General features: G+C 37.1%; 4 protein-coding genes across 4 annotated transcripts in view; 3 read left to right on the forward strand and 1 right to left on the reverse strand.

Moving 5' to 3' along the window:
* LOC125831393 (FKBP12-interacting protein of 37 kDa) overlaps window positions 1-19,337 on the reverse strand; it is a 231,172-nt gene that overhangs the window by 37,998 nt on the left and 173,837 nt on the right. The gene's annotated exons all lie outside the window — the stretch shown is intronic.
* Window positions 2,185-10,976, forward strand: LOC125831387 (DEAD-box ATP-dependent RNA helicase 20). Its single transcript, XM_049510587.1, has 10 exons — window positions 2,185-2,342; window positions 2,467-3,119; window positions 3,200-3,379; window positions 3,468-3,629; window positions 3,714-3,868; window positions 4,985-5,077; window positions 8,076-8,161; window positions 8,243-8,469; window positions 10,325-10,558; window positions 10,655-10,976. Exons 1-10 carry the CDS (start codon window positions 2,281-2,283, stop codon window positions 10,753-10,755), a joined length of 1,953 nt encoding a protein of 650 aa, XP_049366544.1. The 5' UTR covers window positions 2,185-2,280; the 3' UTR covers window positions 10,756-10,976.
* Window positions 11,718-12,431, forward strand: LOC125831401 (60S ribosomal protein L27a-3). The gene has a single exon (XM_049510606.1). It carries the CDS (start codon window positions 11,802-11,804, stop codon window positions 12,246-12,248), a length of 447 nt encoding a protein of 148 aa, XP_049366563.1. The 5' UTR covers window positions 11,718-11,801; the 3' UTR covers window positions 12,249-12,431.
* LOC125831388 (uncharacterized) lies at window positions 16,166-18,950 on the forward strand. Its single transcript, XM_049510588.1, has one exon. It carries the CDS (start codon window positions 16,271-16,273, stop codon window positions 18,071-18,073), a length of 1,803 nt encoding a protein of 600 aa, XP_049366545.1. The 5' UTR covers window positions 16,166-16,270; the 3' UTR covers window positions 18,074-18,950.

The following is a 19,337-nucleotide window of genomic DNA, read 5'->3' on the forward strand; positions in this document are numbered from 1 at the left end:
TTTGTTATTTCATACAATTTTTCAAATTAAGATAGTGTAATTTCACATCAAAAGAGCATGTTGCGATGACATGTTGAACTCAATACGTTTTATATTGCTAGCGTTTAGGAACATGAATTACACATTTATTCTTTATTATTATAAATTTTCGTTATAAAATAAGAAATATTTTAACAATATTAATTTTATCATTTGCGTTTCAAAATACTCTTGAACTGTTCGAAAATGTTTAGTAATACTCCTCTTTCATTTATTTGGCTAAAAACATCTTTTTTTACCTTTATGCCTGTTTTCATAATAGTTGTTGCAATAAGAAGAAACATAAGTTGAGGTCGACAACAGCTCCAAGCGGCGACATGGAAGGGGTTGGTGGTGGTTAGATAAGGAAACCCTACATCTTAGGAAAGCGGCGACATGGAAGGGGTTGGTGGTGGTTAGATAAGGAAACCCTACATCTTAGGAAAGCGGCGACATGGAAGGGGTTGGTGGTGGTTAGATAAGGAAACCCTATATCTTAGGAAGGTTATATGAACAAAGGAGGGATTTCGGGTTGGGCCGTTGTTTGGTTTCATTTTACATTTTATGTTTTTGTTCTTTTTCCTTCCATTTTTTAGTATATTGGGCCTTTTTGTATAAATTCCAAATTTCTTAATAAAAGAGAGATCCGAGCTCCAAAAAATTGATTTAAAAAAATGTTTGAAAGGAAAAAAGGATGTATATTCGATTACTAAAATTACAATATCTCTAAATTTTATATAATTCAAATAGATTGACAATAAAATATTTAAGTATATAACACTAATGTGATGAATTTGATTTTGACATTAATGTCAAAACTTCAAATTGATAGAAAATACAAAGCACATATATATAATATAGGATTAGGCTTTCTTGAATTTTCACTGTCTAATAAAAATGATGATAATTCATTATTATTTTATCGTGTTTGTAAAATCTATAACAAATAATTTTGTAATATTTGGTCAAATCAACTAATAAACACCTTTAATGAGAATATATGTTATTAAAGACAAATTTTAAAAATAAAGGAAGAAAAGAGACTCTAGGTAGATGTCATATTTTTGCTTTCTCATTGCATGTTTTTAAAATGACTTTTGTTATAATTTATCCCGATAACATGATAAATAAATAATTAATATATCCTTCGAGATTAAAAGAATCAATGACTCCACGTAATTTTATATTTATTTTAAAAAATTTCATGTACATTGCTTATATGAAAAGATATTAAGTAATTTAATAAATAAATAACTAATATATCATTCGAGATGGCAAGAGTTAATGCTATAACTTTAATTTTTATATTCATATACATTGTATACATAAAAAGATAACTCGTTAATTTAATAAATCCACTTAAATGCATATGTATACCTTTGTACAGAATTGACGAACATTTTAGTAATTAAATTTTTAACTTTTTGATTTCTCACTTTTAATATAGTATAACAAATAGTGTATATATTTTGCTGAAAATACATGATTTTACTATTTAACTATATTTTAAACATAATATATGTTAACTTTCACTCTAATATATGCTACTTTAAAAATACTATTATGTCACTATCAAAATTTATAAAATGCATGGTTCATCTTGGTCCAGTAAACCTCAAGAATGTGCTTTTTAGGCTATGCTGATATAAAGTCCAAAAATGTATTACCACGTAATTTGTGTTTATCTTATCTTATAGTTCGCTTCAGTTTTTTTTTTCCTTCATAAAATGAGATTTGCCTAAAGTATTATATGCTCCTTCTTTGAAAATTTATCAACTTAGAAATTTCTCAGAACTTTATTTCTATCTTTCTTTCATAAACGTGGTCATATATCTCAGCCTAAAGACTCTGATATTATATTTGTCTCCGCCCAAATGGGTGACTCATAATTTTGCTTATTAAACACAAACAATTTTTAAAAATAAAAATGTTCTAAGAAAAAGTAGTACAAATATGAAACATAATGTTTTTGAGATGGCTTTTAAGTTTTTGCTGTATTTTATGTTATAATATACTATAATACTACTATAAAAGGAAAAAAAGTAATACTAGGACGATATACTATAAAAAAAAATATTACCGACTTTAATAGAAAATTCAGAAAATATCTTGTACTAAAATATTACATTTGCGAGAAAGAAAAGAACTAAAAGGTTAACACATAGCAGAGAGGAGGGAAACACGATTGAAGGGGAAAATCCAGTTTTCTTTGCCTCCCTTTCAGCTTTCAAATCCGAAAAACCCTAATTATCTCTTCCGACTATGAGTTACCCTAATTACGACTCCAGATACGGTGATTCAGGCTCCTATCGACAGCGACGAAGGTAAATGTTCTCTACAATTGTTGATTTTTACATACTAATATGTTTCATTGATTACTCCGGTTCGTAATATAGTTTAATCTTGTGATTGGTATTCATTACTTGCTTGTGTGTGTTTGGATTGTAGTGACCTAATGGGTCCGCAGCCTTCCATGTATCCACGGCCTATGTCTGGTGGAGGTGCCGCTAGCTACGGCCGTGGTGGGCCGCTTCCTTATGGAGGTCCTCAGGCAGGGGGTCCACCGCCTATGGATGATGGTTCTAGAGGGGGTATGAGTGGATCTGGACGCGTTGGTGGTGGGTATCAACCTTTTGAAGGTGGGTTTTCAAGAGGGTCGGATATAGGCAGGTTTGGAGGTGGAGGAGTTGACAGAGTGGCTAATGGTGGTATGGGAGAACGGCCTGGGAGATTTGGTGCTGGGGCAAGCTACAGTGGAGGTAGGAGTGGTGGTGGGAGAAGAGGTAGGGGTTTTGATGGAGGCTACAGTGGTGGACGAGGAGGTGGAAGTGGAAGGTTTAGTTCGGACGGAGGACGTGGTAGTAGTGGCGGGAGAGGAGGTAGGCATGGGAGATCACGAGATGATCTTGACAACCTTACTCTTCCAAAGCAAGACTTTGGAAATTTGGTACCTTTTGAGAAGAACTTTTATGTTGAAAATCATGCGGTGAGGGCAATGACAGATCAGGAGGTTGCTCATTATCGTGCACGGCGTGACATTACCATTGAAGGACAGGATGTCCCTAGGCCAATTCAGATGTTCCATGAGGCGAACTTTCCTGGTATTACTTCTGTAGAACTAAATGTGGTGATTAATTTAGCTAAATCTGTTGAAATTTGTCTGATTGAATTGGTGTGGTAGATTATTGCCTCGAGGTTATTTCAAGACTAGGATTTGTTGAGCCAACACCTATCCAATCACAAGGATGGCCAATGGCTTTAAAGGGCAGAGACTTAATTGGAATTGCTGAAACCGGTTCTGGAAAGACTTTGGCATATTTATTGCCTGCTTTGGTCCATGTCAGCGCACAGCCCCGGTTGGGTTAGTATAACTTTTCCTTTTTATTGTTTAGACAGACTGGCTGGTTTTTATGACTGCCTCCTTTTGATTTCTCTCCCCTGAAATCCAGCACAAGGTGATGGTCCAATTGTGCTGGTATTAGCACCTACAAGAGAATTAGCTGTTCAGATTCAAGAAGAAGCTGTCAAATTTGGATCACGTGCCAACATAAGAAGTACTTGCATTTATGGTGGTGCCCCAAAAGGACCTCAAATCCGTGACCTTAGAAGAGGTATTCATTTTTCTTGTTCATTAACTTGTTAGTATTAATTCCCTTTTTGCTAAACTGGTTTTATAACATGAAACTTCATGTCAGGAGTTGAAATTGTGATAGCAACCCCCGGTCGGTTAATAGATATGCTGGAAGCTCAACATACAAACCTGAAACGAGTGACATATCTTGTATTGGACGAGGCTGATCGAATGCTGGATATGGGGTTTGAGCCTCAAATAAGGAAACTAATTTCCCAGGCATGCACAATATGTTTTTCTATTTTATGATTTTAATTGATGAGAATCTGCTATTTAGCTCAATAATCATTTTGTGTCCTCATCTGTGTTAATACTTCATCATGTTTGTTCACTGTAGTGAGAAATAATATATCTTTTGGGACCTGCTTCAGTACAAATTTTCAACTTTCATTTTTATCTTGTGAGCTGCAGTTGGATGAGTGCATTGAGTGGAACTGTCTCTGACAGTTCAGTATGGGTATCTTTTTGTCTGACTCGATCGGCAGTGGTTTAGCATTTTTTCTGGGGTTGTATATTAACCTTTTGAGCCATTATATGAGCAGAAAATAGAATGTTTTGCCAACTTCATATAATCGCTCTTCAGTTTGTAAATTTTACTAGGACCATGACTAAAATGTGAGAGAAAGAAGTTATCTTGACTGATTTGCTTGCTTGATTTTGCACCTTAAATATGGAAATTTTGGTGATTTGCTAGATTTGGGGTGTTGAAATGTTTCAAAAGTTTAAAAGGGTAAGGGAGATTCTGTTTTTTTTTTAAATGGGTAAAGGAGACGCAACACATTCATGTGTGTCTTTTCTCTTCAAAGAGGTTTGAACAATATATTTATCAATTCATTGTAGTTTAGGTATTTTGATGAGAGTAGTCAGCAGTTCGCTTTGAACTTTGGTAAATAATGTCAACTTTGACTTTTTGGATATTACCTTGTGATTGGGCTGGTCTCAAATGACTTCTGGTTCTTCTCATGTAACTGAATGCATGATTTAAGTATTTAACCATATATGCCACAGGCTTCACATTCTAAGCTTCTGCATTTTCTCCGGCTATGTTTGAAAGACGGATATTGCATGTGTTGTTTCTTCTCACTTTGTTGGATTTGGCACTAAAATGATTTTGTTGCATCTCAAATCTCCTAACTGTATATGCTTTTTGTTCAAAATAGGTCGAAAATGCAATCTCTTTCTTAATTTCGTACATCTTCATGTTGTGTTACAGTACATTTGTCTTGCTGGTATTCTGTTTTGTTGTGGTTGTCTTTGAATTATTACATCATTCTTGAAATTTCGCTGAGAGAAGCTCGGAATCTGAGGTTTAAGTATTTTGTGATGCTGCTGCAGATTAGACCAGATAGACAAACCTTGTATTGGAGTGCCACTTGGCCCAAGGAGGTTGAAGCACTGGCTAGGCAGTTTTTACGTAATCCCTACAAGGTAAGTAGTGAAGCCATTTTATAATGCTTAACTCTATATTATGTTAACATATCAGTGTGTCACAAGTAGGGTGTCAAATGGGCAGGTTGGGCTGGAATTGGGAGGGTTAAAATGGGCTGATCCACATTTACTCGAGCTAAAATGGGTTGGGCTGAAATAGGTTAAAAATTGGATTAGGTCATGACTTCTCTAATTTGACTCGCTTATGTATAACTATTAGTCATGTTGTCCATTGACTCGTCATGTTGTCAACTAGTTCTTGCCTTGTTTGATTTTTGCCTTTAAGGGTCTTACTTTTAATTCTATCACCTTTGAGATATTAGTTTTACTTGCTTGTTCTTGTTTGTGCATTAGTAGTGTTTATGTTGTGATCACCTTGTTTAGTTTATATTTGCTTTAGTGGGTCGGGTAAACGATGGCAAGTTAAGGTCTTGTTCTTAGTCTGAGATGGGGGAGAGGGACAAGTGAGAATCTTTCGACCCAATATGAACTCTTATTTATGGATTTTGGAGATAAAGAAGGAGAACAAGAAGAGGGCTGTGGATGACCGTCTGAGGATTAAATGGAGTAGCTTGACTATGGCTAGTGCCCTAGAAACAATGGAGAAGTTGATGTCTATGAGGCTTGGGGGAGTAGCGGAGATGTAGACAGTATGTGGGATGACACTGCAGCTGCATTGGGGAGACAACTAGTGAGGTGTTGGGTGTCTCAAGATGCCGATCTAGTGTGCATTGAGTGGACTAGTTGTGGAATGGGAAAGTTCAAGGGAAGGTGGAGGCAAAGAAAGGGGATTATGCGAAGTTGGTGAAGAGTAAGAATGAGGAAGAGAAGCAGACGAATAGGTAGAAGCCTAAATTGGCTAGGAAGGAGGCTAAGTTAGTGGTTATGGTGGCAAAACAACAACTTTTGAGCACTTGTACGCAGAATTAAGGGACAAAGGTGGGAAAGTTATACATGCTAAGCTAAAGCTAGAGAGAGAAGGGTTCAGGACCTTGACCAAGTGAAGTGTATTAAGGACGAGGATGGCAAAGTACGGTTGGATGAGGTACTCATTAGAAGGATATGGCAGATATACTTTCATACACTCTTGAACGAAGAGAGGGACAAAAGCATTGTGAGGGGGGTTTGGAGTGCTCAGAAAGGTGGCGTCATTATGGTTATTGTAGGTGGATAAAGGTTAAAGAGGTTAAGGGTGTTATTCGTAGTATATGTAGGGGTAGAACAGATGATCCAGACGAGATTTTGATGGATTTTTAGAAGAGCCAAACGGGGCAGGTATGGAGTGGCTAACTGAATCGTTTAATGTCATTTTCAAGACGACAAAGATGCCCGAAGCATGGTAATGAAGTATAATAGTTTAAGTTTACAGGAACAAGGATGACGTTCAGAATTGCAACAACTATAGGGGTATCAAGTTGTTAAGCCATACTGTGAGGGTTTGGAAATGTTGTTGGTGTGGAGGTTTAGGAGGGTCATGACTATTTCTAAGAACCAGTTCGGTTTCATTGTTTGAGGCTCAACCCCCATATCCAACATTCGGTCAGCCTCGTCCAATACGAGATAAGTGACTTCTTTCAAGTTTGTATGTTGAGCTTCCAGCATATCTATTAACCGACCAGGGGTTGCTATCACAATTTCAACTCCCGACATGAAGTTACATGTTTTAAAACCAGTTTGGCAAAAGGGATTTAATACTAACAAGTTAATGAACAAGGAAGCCAAATACCTCTTCTAAGATCATGGATTTAAGGTCCTATTGGGGCACTACCATAAATACAAGTACTTCTTATGTTGGCACGTGATCCAAATTTGACAGCGTCTTCTTGGATCTGAACAACTTATTCTCTCGTAGGTGTTAATACTAGCACGATTGGACCATCACCTTGTGTTGGATTATAGGGAGGGGAAAGATCAAATAGGAGGCAGTAATAAAAACCAGCCAGTCTGTCTAAACAATAAAAACAAACAGGAAAAGAATCTACCAGGTATAATGAAAAATCAGTAACTAGTAGATACGGCAATCTTGAAGAACGGAGGAACCGGGTGTTGGTTTTGCTAGTATCCAGACATTCTTGAACAGATAATGGAACCTGATCTTGAAGGTCGCAGAGAAGAGAGACTTGACTTACCAGACCTGGTCTTGTAGGTGGCTGTAATGACACCGGCTGTAGGTTGGTTACAATGAACGGTGAGAAGGGGAGAGACTCTTCGTTAAAAGCTGCTGTTTCAGTTAGTCAGAATTTGGGTCAACATCAATTTTTGGGTTCCGCTGATGAACCAGATCTAGGGTTTCGGTAGTAGCTGAAAGGGATGAAGGGTTGGAAAATTGAGATAGTAGAGCGGCAGGCCAAGAATAGGAATAAGTTTGCCCGTCACGTTCAATTGACGGAAATGTGAGGAATTTGCCGTAGACAGAGTCGGGGCAATATTTCCGAGCTTAATCAATATTTAGCCTAGTTATAGAAGGATGAAGGAAAAATATATAAGAAGTATATAGATACATATATATGCCAAGTTTTAGCATTCCTAGGCAGATTCATATTAACAAATGAAGAGATTTGTAAATTTATTGAAATCTTAAATATACAAAATTGCCCTTATTAATAAAATGGGTAAGGTGCCACTAAATAGTTGCCAAATAAGGAAAGACAATATTCTTTTTGGAACATGCTAAAAAGGAAAGAGTGCCACATAAATTGGAACAAAAGGAGTAATGAATTTCAGTATTTGTAAATATCTGCTTTGATATAAGCATTTGTAAATAGTGTAACAGATTCTCTAACTCAAGATTACTGTAGCAAATTCATTAATTCATAATTTAAAATGGGTTATGATTAAACGGGTTAAAAGTTATAGCCCATTATTAAAATATCTTGTGCCCAACCCATAAAATTTTAGTTAGGTCACTAATCGGCTACATTTGACACCCCTAGTCACAAGAAATCAGTGTTTTATATTAGAGGGTTTGGAATGTGTTTAAATGTGCTTAACTTGTCAGGTCATCATTGGGTCTCCAGAATTGAAAGCAAATCAATCTATAAGGCAAGTCATTGAAGTTGTCACAGATTTAGAGAAATATAGCAGGTATGATCTAATAGCCACCAATATGTTACTCGATGGGTATGCTGTACAAATTTGATTGCTCATGGTTTTTTCATTTCACAGGTTGATTGGGCTTTTGAAAGAAGTGATGGATGGAAGCCGAATCCTAATATTTGTAGAAACAAAGAAAGGATGTGATCAAGTCACAAGACAATTGAGAATGGATGGATGGCCAGCTTTATCCATCCATGGTGATAAAAGCCAGGATGAGAGGGATTGGGTCCTTGCTGATTTCAAAACTGGAAGAAGTCCCATAATGATTGCCACTGATGTTGCTGCACGTGGTCTTGGTAGGACCAATCATGTTAAGGATTAGGATTTTTTTAGTCTGTCCATTTAGGTCTTTCACAGTAGAGCTAACGAGTCTCCGGCTGCTGTCAACTTTCCTGAGTAAATAATCTGTGGTTTGGGCCGATAGCTAGGGGCACGTTAACCACAATAACAGTGTTTTTGCACCATAAGCAGGAGAGATTATAGGATTTATGGGATTAGAACCATTAGTTGAATTTCAATAGAACTTCAGCAGGAGCTTAAGTAAACATGTCACACTCAGGTCCTTCCTTTAAAAGCCACCGCTAAAAAACCACACTTTGAGTTTAACTGCGATTTGATAGGGTTTTGGTTTCAGCTGGTGTTTGAGTTGTTTGAACGCTAACTGCATCTCTCAAATTGTCCAGACATTGTTTCAGTTGATGAATCTAATCTCTTGATAAGATTTAAGGCAGAAATTGATAGTGATCCCTTTGAAATGGTATTATGTGACCAGCTCTTGAGTAATCTCTAAAAAGGGATGTTTAAATAGGATGAAACTACTCGTACAGTGAGCACTATGGTGATGTAATACTCTATGGGAATTGGGAATTGAAGGTTTATATACTTCTAAAAATGATAATTCCTTTTTCGGTCTGTATTGGATGTTTGGTCATAAGAAAACGAGAGGTTGGGCATCTAATTTCAAATGTGGGAGTACACCTATTTAAGTTGGATATGCTAGAAAATTAGAGTGCCGAAAGAATCAATTTTCAAGTTGGTAAAGAGGTCAATTAGTTTCAGAAAACCCGAGATCAAGAGTAGGTTACAAAAGGCTGCATGGTGAGTCCTATTCTCATTAGTGGACTTCATTTGCGCAGCCTTGGAAATTTGTCATACAAATTGCAAGTGATGTCTAATGTCTGTTGGCTTAGCATCACACCAAGAACTTGTAGCTTGTTCTTCTGATTATCTTATCCTCACAATCTAGAAAGAAATTAAGTTATAAGTAGAATTACCTGTACAGTTTCTTTTACATCTACGGGCTAACTGGGAATATGTATTTTTTTTTTATTTAATTGAAATCTATAGGAACTTGTGAGTATTACACTCATCACCCCATGCTTAGAGCGCACAAGCTAACTGAATATCTGGTTGCGTTTCTTTCCACACTAGAAAGTTGTTGGGTGGTTATGATACTGTTGGGACCGAGTGTTGCACCACTTTGTCTTGCTGATTAGTGGAGCATTTGAGCATTCAAGCTGAATGAATGGCCAATTGCTCTATTCAACATTTAGAAAGTAGGATGGTGGGTATAACGGGGATATGTGAGTTCTTTCGGCTGAATTGGTTTTGGGTTTAAAACTATTGCCAACTGCCTTTGTGAAGAATAGGCATAAGAAGGAAACTGGAAACTGGTATAGAATGTGACACTTGAAATTCTAGCTGCTTATGTCAAATGAAGGTGTTAAACTTCATCGTGCAATTAGTGAAAGATCATAAGAGATGCTCTTCCTCTGTGGTTGGAAGAAAAGTAGTGTTTGTTATACTTTAGGAATTTTAAGCTTAGGGAGGTGACTTTTTCCCCAAAAGGATATGTCTCACGTCATTTTGTCTAAGTAAGGTCGAGGTTAACGTTGCCCATCCACAGTTATGGAGCTGGTTGTCCTGACAGTCCGGTAGACTCATGCAAGATTATTGTGTCACTGGAATTGATTTTGCAAGTTCTGGTGGAGCTGCTCCTTATCCCTGCCAGGTTAAGGTGGGCACATTTATGTGAGAATGTGTTATCTTACATAATGATCACTTGGATCTCAGTAGTGCAGGGATAAGGTTGCAAGTATCTACTCTTTCACCAGTTGGGTGTGACTCGTGTTCTTTTTTCATTTGTTGCAGATGTTAAGGACATAAAGTGTGTTATCAACTATGATTTCCCTTCAAGTCTCGAGGATTATATTCATAGGATTGGCAGAACTGGACGTGCTGGTGCAACAGGAACTGCCTATACATTTTTCACTCACGCAAATGCCAAGTTTACCAGAGAGCTTATCAAGATCCTGCAGCAGGCAGGACAAATCGTTCCTCCTCAACTTTCTGCATTAGCAAGGTCTAGTGGTCCTAGCACTGGAGGTTTGTGTTCAAATCCTCGAACTTTTTATGTATCGTATGCATGTAAATCCCAATTTGTGATAAATGATTTATTTGGCTTTTGCTTTCTTGCTGCAGGAAGCAATTTCAGGTCTAGAGGACGAGGTGGCTTTGGGAACCGGGGACAGAGATCTGGGTCTAATGTAATTCCTATTGGCGGTTCAAGAAGGCCTTGGTAGTTACTGAGTCTAGTATAGGAAATGTATACTAGACATAATTTTGGAATTTCTCTATGCTTTTTGCTTACAGTTGAAGCATATAGATTTTAGTTAAACTCATCTCTTTCCTTTCTAGTCTTGGTCGAGTTGGTTCATTATATGGCCAGTTATTAGGAATTTGGATATGCAGATGGAGATAACATAGTTTGTGCAGGAATAGAATATTATGCTGTCTGGTGCTATATTTATACCCTTTTAAATTTAAATTCATTATGTTGTTTTGAGTAACTTTTTACATTGAGCATCAGTATGGTGATGCATTCGACAGTAGAAACCTATAAACTCGTTATTTAGCTGTTTAATTGACGCCTACTTGGCCAAAGGAATTTGTCAGGAAATCTCAAATTGGTTATTTTAAAGGTATTCCACTATATGCCTGAAAATCATCTTCGTTTGTAAATCAATTCTTACCGTAAAGGCTTAAACCCAATCGCAAAATCATTAACTGCTTAAAGCTGGAGATGAACCAAATGAACTGTTAGCGAGAGTGTCATTAAACTTTTTTGAGGATTTAATAGCTGTATTATTTATTTCGTTTGGAAACTAAATCATTTTACATTTATTTTATTATTATTATTACTATTATATACTATTCGTTTGCAACATCCAGATTATTTATAATAACTAAGGGTTTTAAGTCAAACATAAACAAGTAAAAGATGGATTAAGTGATTGTTCACAAAATCATCAGCGATGATGAGTATATAATATACGTAAATAGGTAATAATAGTTCGTATATAATTCATGTATGTTTATTAAATGCTTGGCCAATAAGTGTAATTCGGCCAATTTTTCATATGGAAAGACAGTTATAATTTTCTATTATCTATAAATGGATGAAAAACTATCAAAGCCCAAATTAGTTAAAAGCTTACGGGAGGCCCAAGCCCAAAAAGCTCTTCCATCTATAAATCTCTGAAACCCTAATTTCTCCACACTCCTCTAGGGTTTTTCACCTAGTTCCCCATTCCCCTCTCCCCTTTCCTCTTTTGCAGCCGACGGAGAAATGACGACCCGTTTCAAGAAGAACAGGAAGAAGAGAGGTCACGTCAGTGCCGGACACGGACGTATCGGTAAGCACAGGAAGCATCCAGGTGGTCGTGGTAATGCCGGAGGTATGCACCATCACCGTATCCTTTTCGACAAGTACCATCCTGGTTACTTCGGAAAGGTAGGTATGCGTTACTTCCACAAACTCCGCAACAAGTTCTATTGCCCTACCGTCAACATCGACAAGCTCTGGTCACTTGTCCCTCAAGAGGTGAAGGACAAGGCTGCTGCTAGCAAGGGCAGTGCTCCCGTGATCGATGTTACCCAGTATGGTTACTTCAAGGTATTGGGTAAGGGTGTTTTGCCGGAAAACCAGGCTGTGGTGGTGAAGGCTAAGCTTATTTCAAAGAATGCTGAGAAGAAGATTAAGGAGGGTGGTGGTGCCGTTGTGCTCACTGCTTAGGTTTGCTTTTCTTCGTAGTTTTTGGTATTCATATCGCCGATCTCAACTGGTTTGGGATTAAGGCTTAGTTATCTTCAATTTTGTTTTTGATTATTAAGGGATGTTTAAACTTGAGTATCACTGTGTTTTTTACTTTGAAATACATTTGGATTCTGATATTGTCTATGCGTTTTGCTTGTTCAATTGGATGCGATCTTCCCTTATGAGTCACTTCTAGCACATACTTTGGCACATAATGTCCTATTTATTAACTAATGTTAATGTCACTTTGTGTTTTTGTGCGTTTTGCGATCCTGTTTTTGATCATTCACGAAGCACACATTGATGTGCTTTGTGTGATTGACTACTGTCTAGCCATGTTAGATGATTTATTTTGAATGCGGTGTCAATATTTGTAAATTGGGTATATCATTTGTTGTGCACGTAATTGTGTCTCAGTTTTTAACTTGGCATTCCAATTAATGGAATGTGTGGTACTTGAATTCGTCTTTCTAGTGCAAATTTTTATGATTTTGATCACTAAGTTTGGGAGAGTGTGCTTCCTAGTAAATGATCAGTTAGGAGTTGATTCAAATTCTCATTGTTGTTTGAAACTTTAAACTTTGAATTGGTATCAGTCTGTTACTTGCACCACTATCATCACCAACATTTATTGTGTAATCCCACAATCCGTGTTTGGGAATGGTAAGGACATATTCAGACATACCTTCTACCTTTGCAGGTTACAACCATTAGTCTAATAGGGGTTGTTTGGTATAGGGGAAGGATAGACAAAGTGAATCCATTGATTGAGATATCTCGTGGGATTAGTTAATCCCACCATATATATGTGATAATCTATCTCATCACTATAGTGTAAATAGTGGAATATAATCCTGGACTCTTGACTAATACCTCTAAGCAAACACACATGTATTTTATCCTGTATCCCTCTTATGGAACCACTCCTAAATGTGGGTTAATAGTAAGTCTTTGCTCTGATTTTCCATTTGGATTTGCTTTTAGCACTTGCTCAATTATTTTTTGTTTTGGGATGATGATGATGTCAGAGTGGAATGGGAATGATAGGGCTTGAAAATGAGTAATGACCTTGGGATTTAAAATTGTGCACTTACTCCAGATCCCAGTGTCTGTGTTCTGTTCTTTGAAACCGTACAGTTTTTATTTTATGGTGTGTTGGAGCATACATCTTTTGAGGTGCTTACCTTTTTTGTGTTCTTCTATGGCCATGCAATCTATCTTTTTGTTTCGTGCCTCTCGTTCTGGAGTCATACCTGCACTTGTTTAAAAGTTTCTGTTTGTATAAATTGCACAAAGAGATGCGTCATGTAAGATATTGAAATCTGTTGGCCGATTGACTTCTAGGTTCTTAGAATATCACGCATTCGCTATTTTAATGCACATTAGGGATATCATTCAACTATCAGGACTATAGGAAATACGGGTTATAAGTTCAATAGAAACAATTTGAAGTAGACCTTGTAAAAGGAAGAGTTTCTACAATGTGAAGTAGACCTTGTAAAAGGAAGAGTTTCTTCCATGACAATTTATCCCCCTAAAAGAAAATAATCAATAAAACTTATTAGGATTATAATAAAAACATCACTCCATCATGTTTTTGAGGCATATAACAAAAACATGAAGTCCAATGATAAGTGAAAAAGTAAAATTTCGTCATATATTTTTGATAGAAATGTTATACAATATATAATCACTCTCACAGTGTTACCAAATAGTAAATATGCGATACTACAACTTGTTATTTGAGTTACTCTCAATCTTTTTATTTCTATAGATTAAAAAACTATAAAGTATCATTCATTTATTCAAGAATCACGAGGGTCAACAATATTAACTAAAGAATTTAACACATAATTTGTTTAAGATCTGTTAGGCGAGCCCCAAACATTAGGCGTTGGGTATGCTTAGGGCATACAATCGGGTGCTTAGGGCGTAAGTCTTAAAAAACTAAGCCCAACACTTGAGTCTCGGGATGTTTTTGCTAAAGCCCCCGCTTGAGGCGAGTCCAAACAAAGTCTTTTAAAACACCGCTAGTTAGTGTCTGCTTTGAGTGGATTAGATAGTTTGCTGGAGTCTAGCAATGGTGATTCGGAAACTGAGGTAACTATTGAATTATGTTAGCGATGGTGACTAGTTTGCTAATTTTCCTTAGTATCTATGAACCCAGGACTGGTTAAATCTTGCATTGAGTAACAAGGACCATTAGCTCCTCAAATTGGGCCAGTCCGTGGAGCTGAGGCCCAGTGGGTTACCTAATTAAAATCTGATTATTGGTGAAAGAATAACAAGACCCCATGTATAGGAAAAAGTGACATTATTCTGAGTTCTGTTCACAACTGTTATTAGTGCTACAAGGAGGAATTCCAAATGAATTATGACATAAATACGTAAACATTCTCCTTTTATACCACATTTCATATATGTTGGCCAACATACCAAATCCTACAAATCTGAACAACAAATGGTTCTTTTCGAAACAACGCTGGATACAGTGTTAGGGAATTCTCTGTTTAAATACACCTTATCCAACTTTAATAAATACCAAAAAAGTAAATTTAGCAGCAACTTTTTCGATGCATCTCTGTGAAAGATTCATATATCTGCATTTGTGATATGCTGTGAACATTTTTACAGGTCAAGTCCTCTCTACTAGTAATATTGACAATTTAACTAATTCGTTTATGGTCAAACCCAATTTCTTCGTTATGGAATTGACGAAGACTCTATGGTTTTTGACTTTTCATTAACGTAGTGAATGTGATGTTTTAATTGAAAGAATAAATCAAGTGGGTACGTAATACTTACAAAAGTTCCATGATATTACTCCATCATTTCAATGTAGGTTCATATAATGAAAAGGTTCCCCAGCAGTCAGAAGCTGCAGGTCTGGGCATTTGACAAAATGTGCACAATTTCAGAAACATTTTGTACCTTTCTTATGGAATTTTGCCAGGAAAGTTACCTTATGACCCTTAAAAATTAAAATTAGAAGTTTGAACACTTGAGCTCTAGTATTATTATGTTATAGAATTGGAGTAACCACTTAAAAATTGAATTAAAAAACATATATCCTTTTTGAATTTCTAGAAACAAAAAAGGCAAACAAATTTATAAAGAACTACAGAATCAAATCTCTATTTTATTTTATTTTTAAAAATCATAGTAAAGTACACGTTCATGAATAGTTAGGGGAACAGTCCTTTTTTTTTACGCGTTTTGTCCTTGTTTTTTTTTTCCTGAAGTAAACTAGACGGAACTTATTAAAATTCTTATCATTTGTACTTTTTTTTTTCCATTTTGGATTAGAGAGGAAAACGTTCAAGCTCAATGTTTGGTGATGTGAATACGACTACACAAGTGGCATCACGGGTTCAGTTATCAATTCCCAATTTGCCACGACTCCTCTAATTACAGACAAAGTGCTAGAAAACGTAACGTTTATCAATACATAATAGGACGTTTTTATTTATAATATATAATAATAATTCTAATTTATTTCAACATTGAAAATTATATCTTATCAAAAAAGTAAGCCTAGAATATTCATAATATAAAAAAATATGCAAAACTGTTCAAATGATCAACCAATCATTCGAACTAGTCACACTTTTTAATATTCTACCCGCTTAACCACTTGAACAAGTCTCACTTAATATTCGACAATGCTCTTTGACTCATTCTTCGCTCTATCACAATTTGGTCATCACTTCATTACCACACGAATTTCCTCTAAAATCATATATGATAATACCCATTGACTCATGTGGAATTATGATTCATCCAACTGTTTAATACAAATTACTTTTATGAAAGTACTACGAAATCAATTAAACAAATGTAGTAATTAAGTGTTTTTAAAGAACACCAAGTAGCATTATTTTTCTTTAAGTAAAAGGAAGTTATGTCAGCATGTCTTAAGCACTGTATTAAAAAATTGCTGCTAGATTTCTATTACATTCTCTTCCCCAATTTTTGAACAGTTGAACACCTTTACCAAATTAATGGCGGAAGAAGAGAAATCAGTGCAAGAAGAGCTTTCACTTCCGATTTTACTAGCTGACAGAGTAATCAAATCTGCTCAAGAAGCCGAATCCTCAAAAGTAGAATGCGCCGATCTCGCACGCCACGCTACTCAGCTGAACCAGTTTCTCCGATCAACTGTTCGGCTCACCAGTTCTTCACAATCCCTGTCTCTTTACGACCGGCCCATCCGCCGGATAACTTCTGAAGTCACCAAAACTCTTGAACGAGCACTTACTCTTGTACGCAAGTGCCGTCACAAGCCTAATCTACTCCGTCATGTTCTTGCCATCACTTCCACCACTGATTTCCGGAAAGTTTCTATTCTTCTAGAAAATTCCATCGCCGATGTGAAGTGGCTGTTATCCATCTTCGACCCGGAAGCTGGCCCGACACTTTCCCTTCCTCCTATTGCTAGTAACGACCCGATTTTGGCTTGGGTTTGGTCTTATATTGCTACTATTCAAATGGGTAATCTTCAGCACCGAATTGATGCTGCTCAGGCATTAGCTACCTTAGCTCTCGATAATGACCGGAACAAGAAAATGATTGTGGAAGAGAACGGAATTCCGCCTTTATTGAAGTTACTGAAGGAGAGCAGTTCAGCAGAAGCACAAATTGCTGCGGCTACTACTTTGTACAACTTGGCTGATGATGAGGAAAGAGTGAGGGCAATAGCAAATGATCTTGGTGTTCAAATTATTGTCAAGGTGCTTGCGGAATCGCCCATGAGAGTTCAAATTCATGTGGCTAATTTGGTCTCGAGGATGGCTGATTTGGACTTTTATGCCCAGGAAGAATTTGGGAGGGAGAATATAACGAGGCCATTGGTGATTCATCTAGGAATGGATGTAGTTCTGGATGAACCCAAAGACGCACCGCCCCGTAAGACTCCTAGTTTGCATTCTTTAGTTCAAATAAATAAGGAGATGGCCAGGAATAATTATAGTGTACATTCTAATTCTATGGATGGGAGCAGTAGGGGCGGGCATTACAGTAATAAGAAGGAGAAAGATAGGGAATTGGAGCCTCCTGAGGTGAAAGCTAAGCTTAAGGTAAGTTGCGCGATGGCGCTGTGGAAATTGGCTAAAGGTAGTTTGTTGAATAGCAGGAAGATCACTGAGACTAAAGCTTTGCTTTGTTTGGCAAAGATTATTGAGAAGGAGAAGGGGGAATTGCAGATTAATTGTCTGATGACAGTGATGGAATTGGCTGCAGTTGCAGAGTCTAATGCTGAACTTAGACGAGTGGCGTTCAAGCCTACTTCACCTGCTGGAAAAGCGGTTATTGATCAGCTATTGAGGGTGATAAATGAGGAAACTGATGCTCCATTAGTGATTCCGGCTATTAAGGCGATTGGGTCGTTGGCTAGGACATTTCCTGCAAAGGACACGAGAATCGTGGAACATATAGTTGGTAAACTTGGCCATAGAAATACTGATGTTGCTGTGGAAGCATGTATTGCTTTGGGGAAATTTGCATGTCCGGACAATTTTAATTGTGTGGAGCACTCGAAGGCAATTGTTGAATATGATGGAGTTCCAAAGCTGATGAATTTGCTGAGGTATGACCGAGGGCAGGTACCCGAGCTCCAACTGCTCTGCTACCTTGCTTTGCACGTAGGTAATAGTAAGGCCCTTGAGCAAGCAAAAGCCCTGAGCATCCTTGAGGGTGCTGCTCGTCATGTAGTTGCTCAGCGTCCTGATTTAAGGGAGTTGTTTGCCAAGGCGATCCACCATCTTACTCTTTATCAAATTGGTGGTCATATGCATAGACAGGCTTAATGCTTCATTGTTCGGTTTCCTATCCAAGCAGAATGTCCTTAGCACTCCATGCTTCTCAAATAATCAGGTTTGAAGCACTGTCCTGACGAAGTCTTTTATTGTATTCCTGCAGAATTGTCAGCTTCAAACCTTGTTCTCTGAAACTGTTGTCGAAGCTACATTTTAGGTACGTGTTCAGACGAATCCGGTAGCTTTTGCTTAGACTGTATTTGTATTAGGAAATCGATAAAATATGTATAAATATTTAGTTGGGAATCCAGTAACCAAAATAAGTTATGGGCTCGGTGGCAGGTTCAAAACCCATAAACTTCAAATGTTGGCTCGTCTTTGTGTGCATTGTAACCTAATAAAATGTTACATTTTTGTCTAAAGGTATATAGTCTTGTAGGTCACCTAGGTTAACTGGCAAGTTATGCTATTAGCCAAAATCTTGGTTCGTGTTGCTCCCAAAACAATGTTTGTCACTCTCCCACACCTATGTGATGGAGATGCATTATGCCAACTATTTTATGTATTCCATTAAAAGTAGCATCCAGGGGATGCAAACTGATTTAAAAAACAGAGCAAGTCTCCTCTAAAGCATCTAACGGAGTTCCCTCCAATGAAGCAGTTCTTGAGTAAATTTTGGCCGCTGATGGAGGTTCAATATCATCATTGTGGTGCTCTCATTATTTCCAGGCCAAATATATCATAAAATGATGTTAATTGGTCGTTGGCCATAAGCGTTCTTCTCACTTGTCTTATTAGTGTTTGGGAAGCAAGTTTAAGATGATGTAACAAAGGACAATGCCATTGTAAGGGTCATAAACATTCAGCTGCTTGATTTAGTATATGTATAAGTCAACATTGTTTCTCTGAAAGTTATTTTTTCTTGCTACTCTTCTGCTTGACCTTTTGCATATCCTTGGACTATGATGCATAGTGCTTTTATTGGTTGGGTTGGGGGTATTGCAGTTCTCCAGTTTACATTCAGTGGGGAAATGACAAACTCCTGCTGAAAACGTAATAACATGATAAGAGTTGTAGCTTAAATGAAAGAAAATGGTTGACAATTAATATCGTATTTGTATAATTTAAACTTCATATGTCTAGCTTGTTGTGAATCATTCTTCGGAAAACAAATGGTGTAAAGATAGGCTGCTTCATAGATCTTCTCCTTTAGTTGCATGGCTGCAGAGAGAACATTCCTTCAATTCTATGTGCTAATTGGCATATTTGTGGAAGAAGTAAAATGCAGAATAATGATGTCTAAATAGCATGCAGA

This window comes from Solanum verrucosum, unplaced genomic scaffold (genome assembly GCF_900185275.1).
Source record: "Solanum verrucosum unplaced genomic scaffold, falcon-dt-bn FXZP01000049.1, whole genome shotgun sequence".
In the NCBI taxonomy this organism is placed as follows: Eukaryota; Viridiplantae; Streptophyta; class Magnoliopsida; order Solanales; family Solanaceae; genus Solanum; species Solanum verrucosum.